Source organism: Marmota flaviventris, chromosome 2, assembly GCF_047511675.1.
Source record: "Marmota flaviventris isolate mMarFla1 chromosome 2, mMarFla1.hap1, whole genome shotgun sequence".
NCBI lineage: Eukaryota > Metazoa > Chordata > Mammalia > Rodentia > Sciuridae > Marmota > Marmota flaviventris.
This window is the reverse complement of record NC_092499.1, coordinates 64011545-64019646: the sequence shown is the minus strand read 5'-3', so window position 1 is coordinate 64019646 and position 8102 is coordinate 64011545. Positions and strand designations below refer to the sequence as shown.

Here is an 8102-nt window from a genome sequence, read left to right as displayed (position 1 = left end):
CCTAGTCCTCCCACCTGGCTGACCTCCTGATAGATCACCTGTGTTAAAAGGCGGCACCAAGAGAGCAGCTCCCTTTCATTTTCATGGTTGACTAGAGATGTCTGTGGAGCCTGGTGCCTAAGGAGCAAAGTCTTCTTCCCTGGCCTCACACAGATGCTGTGACACTGGATCTATCCCATGATTGCTGTGAAATCAGGCAGTGGCTTCACAGTGATTTTCTCCATCCGTGCAAATGAATCCTGTGCCCTAGGCAGTTTGATTGAACTCCCCAGGTGAGAGAGACCTGGGACAGCAAGTTGTACTAATGCCCCAGTGCCGGAGTACGGCTGGCAAAATAACCGGGGGGTGACGAACAACTTGTGTACGTTGATACAGCAGGAGTGGGAGCCGTTTATTGCAGGACAGGAGCAGTATTTATACATTCCACACAGCTTATCTAATTAGCATAAACTAGATACATCAGTCAACCAATAAGGAATCTCCACACTTAATGGCTCGCTTTTGTTACTTCTCAAACCACTCCCTCTGGCATTTTGCCAGGCACCATCCAGACTTGTTTACGACCTCTAACATTCCCCTGGCAAAATGCCAGGTGTTATTTTGACTTGTTTACAGACTCTAACACCCCAGGACCCGGGGCATCTCTGTCCTCTTGCCTGTTGTTTATGATGGCCACACAGACTATTCCTAAGACTCCCTGCTATTTTCATAGACCCTCTTTGGTGTATTCTCTATTTTGTAGGGTCCCCTCCCTGGTTGGGCCATTTGGGGAATTGTCTAGGTATCCTCATGATTAGTCTTTTGAGTCAAGGTATCATAATTGTGATGATAAGTCTTCTGGGAAAATCAAGTGGAGTTTCTTCCCTTTGCCTAAATAGAAATGTATCAAGCATCTATTATGTACATGGTTCACTTCCAGAATGATGGAGAAATAGATGGAGAAACAGAGAAACACCTCCTTATTCACTTCCATGCCTCAGGGTGGTGCTGACAGTGTGAGTGAGGGAAGACTTGATGCTGTGACCTCACTGCCTGATTCCCCAGGTGGCTTCATTTGGAGCCCTGACCCTACCTGAGTCTTCAGAAGAGCCATAATACCCAGCAGCATCAACAGGAAACAAACTCCCTGCCCACTCCTCCTGGCATTTAAGGATCTCCTGAGTCCAGACTTGCCCAGTCTTCCAGCCTCAACTTCCACCAAACCCTTACCAGGTCCGGCGCTATCTCCTTAACACAAATGCTTCCATCCTCTGGACCTTTGCTGGGGCAGCTATTCATGATCCTGTCCTCCCCTCCCCCTTGTGCCTCTTAAGGATTTATTCGGACTTCTCTAAGCAGCTTTCCCTGGCAAATAAAAGAAGACCGCCTTGCAATAAATTATTTCTCTTTCTGTGATCCTTACTTCATCGTTTCCCATTTATTCATTGAGTGTCGGCCTGTACCCCACCCTGGGCTGGTCTCCTAGGGCTAATCTAGCCCACCTGGCCTTTTGTCAGGAGAGAGTAGTTCACACATGATTGTCACCGCCTCCAGCACCGGCGCAGAATCTCAGTGATGTGTCTCTCACCACCGTGTTTTGCACTTTGTCGAAAAGTGTCAGATGGCTTGTAGAAGAGTGTCAGATGATTTGTAGACTGGGCTCTTCCCACTAATTAGTCATGTGACCTCTGGGGAATCGCCGGGCCACTCTGGCTTCTGTTTTCTGATGAAATAGTGATGAAGATACCTCAGAGTTATCCAGGGGACAGCGAAGCAGGATGTAGGAAAGTGTCATAAAAGCCCGGAACCCCGGGCCAATGAAAGATGCACAGTGATTGTATCTCCATTCTCCTCGCCCTAGCTGCGAGACAATGTCGCTCCCCCTTCGCTCTCCCCGAATGTCAAGTGCACCAGCTTCCAAACCTTCCTCTGGGCGGCTCCCCCACGGATCGGAATCTAGGCTGTGGAGGGTTCCAGTGTAAACTCAGGACACCTCTCCTCCCTGCCACCTCTTCCCAAGGACTCGCGAAACACACCTTGAACCCCTTGCCGGAGCGCAATTCAGAGCGCCGCCCGGAACTGCAGCTCCACTGCGTGGGCCAAGGCCGGGGGTCGCGCATTTCTGGTCGGTGACTCAGGGCCTCTTGGTCCGGGGGTGGGGTGGGTAGGCGGGACCCACTAGGGCCGCGCGGGGGCAGCGCCGGGCGATCGGTCGGCGAGCGGTGGGAGACGAAGCTGGCTCCGACCCGTCGCCATTCCGCCGCGGGCGTCTGTCTCGCCAGGTCCCCGAGCGCAGGAGGAAGGCCCGTGCTACTTTCCATTCCGGGCGCTCCTTTACGGGTGCGCAGCGGCCCGGGCCGCCAGCAGCAGCTGGAGCGCGGATGGGGCTCTGCGCGCGAATGAATGGGCGCCCGGGGGAAGCGCGGGCTGAAGGGCATTAGGACCGTGAGGATCGCTCCGCGCTCCTGTCTCTCCCTATCACAACCCCCCCCCCCCCACCTCTCTCCTTTTTCTGCTCTGCAGGACTGAGCAGCCAGGCGCAAGCGAAAACAAACAGCTGGGGCTGGTAGCGCCCCCGCCCCGGCCTCGAGAGCACGCCGGACCCGGCTCCCACCCTGGGCGCCCGGCCGCCCACCATGAGGAAGATCCGCGCCAATGCCATCGCCATCCTGACCGTAGCCTGGATCCTGGGCACTTTCTACTACTTATGGCAGGACAACCGAGCCCACGCAGCCTCCGGCGGCCGGGGCGCGCAGAAGACCGGCGGGAGGCCAGAGCAGCTGCGCGAGGACCGCACCATCCCGCTCATTGTGAGTACGCCCGGCGCGCCGGGCGGCCGGCCGGCGGGGGAGCCGCGGCGCGCGTCCTGCCCCCGCGCGGCAGCCCAGGGCTCGGGGCCCGCCGCGCCAGGCCGGCTTTGTATACGTTGGAGCATTCCTATTTGTTGTTATGGCAACCTCTGCCGGTCCGGCGGGGCCAGGGTGCACGGATGGAGGGAGGGTGACAGTGGGTGGGGGTTGGGAGAAAGTGCTGCAAGTTTGGTGGGCCCTGCGTGCACGCGCGACTGGGAACGTGGCGGATCTCCCGGCTCTGCGCAGCCGGGGCTGGGGGCTGAGGGGCTGCGGGTGCCTTGCCGGGGGGAGAAAGCAGCTGGTCCTTGAGCGCAGCGATCAGTCGGTGGAAACCGCGCAGCTGAGCGCGTAGGTGGCGGTGCGCACTGGTTCTCCAGCCTCCTGGGGATAAAGGACATCGGGTGGGGGCGTGGGTAGGGAAGGGTCGCTAAGCGCTGCTTCTCATCCGGATCAACGTGGACCTTTTTCTTTGGCATTGACACCCTTCCAAGGGGGTTCTGTGGGTCAGGGAAGGGTCTTGTACTGTATGCGCCCTGCACCCCCAACCTTAGGGTTCACACTACAGTTGAGCCGGCTGTGTCCGCGCCTGGACTTGGCGATTCCTTCGCACGGGGTCAGCTCCGGGACGGCTTAGCAAGCAGGGAAACAAAGGCTGTGTGGAATGGTTGGGGCTTTGGTGGAGCTGCGGGGCCCTAGGCGCTCTGGGGACCCCGGCGGTGACATGCGGAGCCTCAGCCGTCCTGCAGGGGGCGTTCCTGTCGCCGCCTTCGCCCGGGCACGGGGTGACAGCTTCTTGTGGCCAGGCAGGGGCACCTGTTGAAGCAGGAGACTCTGGGACCCGCAGAGAGCGCACTCGAACGGGTGCGTTCTGGTGCGTTCTTCCAACAGGGGCCAGTGGTGAACGGAGAGTCTCTGACTACCCTCCCGACAGACTGCTGTCCGCGGCAGCCTGGGGGAGCGAGGACCAGGAAGCAGAGTGGAGCCGGAGTAGGGGATTGGGGGAGGGTGCAATCCTGACGTGGAAAGATCTGGGCCTGGGAGAGGCGGGGTGAGGAGCTCCTCGGGGAGGTACAAGGTCAGGAGAGCTGAGGTTTGTTATCGACTAGCGTACTCGATACTTACCCAAAGGTGCCTCAGAACTCCAGGAACATGAAGCAATCGGTGGACCACTCTCATATTCCCATCCTGCCCCAGATTCCACTCTTGTTACCCACCTGGGAAGAAGTGAAAATCCTCAGCAAAGGAACCATTATTTCTGCAAAGGAACCTGACCTTTGCAGAAATAATGGGTTATGAACTTTATCCTAGATCCCAGTCTGGATGCATCTGTGGGGGCAAGCCTATTTAAATGGAGGGTTTCCTTTTGAGCTCTGGATCCTTTCCCTAGGACACTGTTTCCAAAGCACTTGACAGTGTTTGGACTGAAAGCCTGGAGGAAAAGACTCCTGTGTCAAGACCCCAGAGGGCTGAAGTCTAGGTTACAACTGGAACCAGCCAGACCAGTAGTGGCCCCAGACCCCAGGGAGCTCCCACACTGCCCTCATCCTAGCTGCCTTCATCTGGGAGAACTAGCCTGGTCTCAGGGAAGGCCAGCCTGGGGCCAGGAGGGGAGATGCAAGCTGGCCAGATGCTGGTGACTGATGGGAGGAGGCTCTGAGTTGGAAGGGGAAAAAGGCCAAGGGAGGGTATCGAGGAAGAGAGAGGGCATGGTTAAGTCACCCAGACCCTCTTCTGAAGAACCATGACCCTAACCTTGCTGGGGCATCTCTCTCCTGCTTCCTCCCACGTGTGAGCCCTGGAGTGGGGACACTGCTGGAGGAGTACAACCCTTGTTTTGAGGGGTAGGAATTAGAGGTGGGGGGAATGTGCTGGCTAGCATCTTCTTGCCCCTCCTTATCACCACAGGTGTTAACTTGCTGCAGGTAAGAAAAGGGCTGAGATCTGGAAGCTAAGTTTAAAAGAGTAAAAGAGGATCAGGAAGACACCTGGGAGCCTGGAAGAGAAGGTGTAGGAAGAAAGGGAGAGTAATAATATCAGGGGTCGAAGTGACTGAGCCTTCTCTGGCCACTTAAGCACACAGCCAGCTCCCTCTCCGTTCTTAAGCTTTATCTCTGGAAGTCTTTTCCGTCAGCATCAGTGCCAATCACACACTGCCCTTAACACTGCCTGGTCTTATATTCCTATCTTTGAGTTAATTCACTTCTGAGTAGTTCTAAAGCAAGCATAAATTCTGCATGCAGGGACTGTGTTGGAAGCTCCTGGCGTCTCCACATTGGTGAACACAACAAGTCCTAATAAGAACTTCTTTTGCAAAGAAGTGCAATAGCGTTCTGGCCCTTTTCTGAGAGCAGTCAATGGTCGAAGCTTCAGATACCCTTGATATTTCTTTGCAAGTCCACTCTGACTGTAAATAAGGAGGTAAGGAAATGCAAGATCATGCATCTTCAGGAGTGGAATCCTTTGTTCAACTTGAAAGGGGCAGGTGCAGCTGGGGAATTGTTCTCCCTGGAATTGTAGCCACTGACTGTCCTTGCCATTTCAGGCAGGTCAGAATGTTGCATGTGGATTTTCAGATTCTTAGAGAATGAGGTGGCCAGTCCTGATTTCAGAAGCTGAGCAAATTCAGACAAGCGTCATCATCACTCCCCTGGGGAATCAAAGAGCTGAGCCGGGTAAGGGAAGGGCTGTATAACAGGCTGCCCAGGCGGCAGCTCTGCCTTCTTGCTGTCTGGATTGTTTGAAGCCAGCCAAGTTCCTTCTGGACTTCGGAGACACTTGTTTGGCATTATGGGGTGTTGGCATGGCAACTGTATGGCCCGATTTCTCTGGGAGGTCCTGAGTTTTAATATTCGGGTTCTGCTGTCAGCCCATGTATTACAAATTCTGATGTGAAAAATTGGTTATAGGATTTGCAAAACTAAAGGGAGATCCCGATTCCATCATTTCTTTAGCTGCTAAGGATGGGGCAAGGTTTGCAACTTTTCTGTGTTGTGTTTCATGGACAAGGCAGTATACTGGGGACACGTCCCTTGAATCTACACTGATGTACACTGTCAAGAACACCACCTAATGCAGGAGGCAGAACAGACATGCTGGGATCTTGAGCTGCCCCGTGGGGGAGAACAGTATGATTGTTTTGGTTTTGGATGCAGGTTTCCCATATGCCAGTTCTCTAACAGGAAGGCATGGGAGGCCAAGGTGTTATATGGACTTGTACTTTATTGGAAAAGACTACCCATTATGGGTGTCTTCAGCAGAGGTATACTCATTTGCAACAACCATCTTCAAATGTCAAACCATGAGAGATTTGGGCAAGAGTTTTCCTAAACTGGAGTTTCTTATCCTGAAATTGAGATACTGCTCAGTGACCATGGACAAAATATTGACCATCACTGGATCTTGATTAATCCGAGTGTTAAGTTTGGGTTGAATGATTGGCAGCCTTTGTTGATGCTTTGATAAACCAATGATAGTTTCATTCTTGAAGTAAAGAAAGGGCTTTAAGGAAGTTCTCCTGCAGGGTGCTATGAGGTCTAGGCCCCTGTCAGGAGAAGGTTCCAGTCACCCTCAGGCTTTTCAGGGATCTCTACCTACCTAGTAGGAGGGGACACCAATGATGGCTTTACTGACACTGTTCTCTGAAAACAGAGGATTCAATAAGATCGGGATGAATTTATATTTATAATGTGTGCATTTTGGTGTCATGGGAATATGATTTGCCTAAATGACAAGATGATTTTGTATTTAATTTATCTAGATGCCACACTAAAGAAAGTGGGTGGGGAGGGAGAAGCACAAACACCCACAATTCCCTTTGCCAAAAGGTTCTGATTTAAAGGGCCAGTTTCTGGTCAATAGGGTCTGTCCCTGGGCTATTGTTTTTAAAACAATATCTTTATTTTGTTTACTTATTTTTATGTGGTGCTGAAGATTGAATCAGTGCCTCACATGTGTGAAGCAAGCGCTCTGCCACTGAGCCACAACCCTAGCCCTTCCCTGGGCTATTTTTGAGATCTCCCTGTGGGATATGGGGACAGCTCAGAGACATCTATATCTGGAGGGGGTGTTGATAGCCCAAGAGCCCTTTCCCAGGAAACCAGAGGCCCCAGGGCACAGGATTGGTCTGAAGGTGCTTCTTCTCTTGACAGCCCCTTTATTTCTGTGCTATGACAGTAATCCCCCCACCAGCTGCTCTGAGGGCCATGGGAGTGGCTTTGTTCTCTTGTGGCTGTGTTAGCTCAGAAAGCAGAGGAAACCCTTGGGTATAGAAATGCCAGTGAAAGGAAGACATGGAGGAGACCCTGGTGGATAAGGCTAAGCTGAGCTACCCTGGGGGCTGTCTTACTTTATAATGGAGGCAATCCCTCCAGGGTCAGAGGGGAGCACAGAGCCAAGCAGTTCATTACAGTGACAAGATTGGAGCTTCATACCCTGCCTGTTTCTTAAGGAGACCTGAAGCACCTTCCCCATGAGTAGCAGGACAAAAACACAGGAGGCCAAACAGATTCAGGACTTGAGTCTTCTGCGAAGAGGCAGGGAAGTCAAGCCTTCAGATGGGTGTCAAACAATGATTATATTTGGGCAGTAAATTCAGTTGACATCATCAGACAGTATGCTTGCCTGGTACCGTAACTGACAGTGTATGGCCCTCTTTGAAAAATGATTCAAGCGGCTTGCCTCTAAACACCTGTGGTCCTTGATCATCTATACCTGTCTAGCCTTCCTAATAGCCATTTACTCTGTATTATATTTATGGCAGCTACATTCATTGGATACCTTGACACTGTGTAAGTATTTTACAAGGTTTACCTCTGAATTCCCTCAATAACCTAATAAGCTAGGTACCATTTTTAGGTCCAGTAACATATGAGTGAACTGAGGCTCACCCATAGTTAGTGAATACATTGGAATCCAGGTGTTTCTTATTCTACAGTCCAGGCACACGTCTTTTCTCTGGAGCATCTTCAGGGGAAGATTCAAGTCTGATGGATCGTCAGCCCTCCATCTCTTACAGGTTCCACATCTGTGGATTCAAACAACTGTGTAGCGCACGCCTATAATCCCAGTGGCTTAGGAGGCTGAGGCAGGAGGATAGTGAGTTCAAAGCCAGTCTTGGCAACTTAGTGAGGCCCTAAGCAACTCAGCAAGATGCTGTCTCTAAATAAAATATTAAAAAGGGCTGGGTATGTGGCTCAATGGTTAAGCCATCCCTGGTACCAAAAAAAAAAAAAAAAAAAAAATTGGAGAAAAAAAAATTGCATCTGTACCAAA

At 52.2% G+C, this 8102-nt stretch overlaps 1 protein-coding gene across 1 annotated transcript in view; it reads left to right on the top strand.

The window, feature by feature from the left end:
• Positions 1 to 2511: 2511 nt before the first annotated feature.
• The window catches only part of Galnt16 (polypeptide N-acetylgalactosaminyltransferase 16), an 89985-nt gene continuing 84394 nt past the window's right edge, over positions 2512 to 8102 (top strand). Inside the window, exon 1 of the mRNA XM_071607929.1 lies at positions 2512 to 2789. Coding sequence (XP_071464030.1) covers positions 2616 to 2789 — 174 coding nt within the window. The 5' untranslated portion in view covers positions 2512 to 2615. The remainder of the gene's footprint in view (positions 2790 to 8102) is intronic.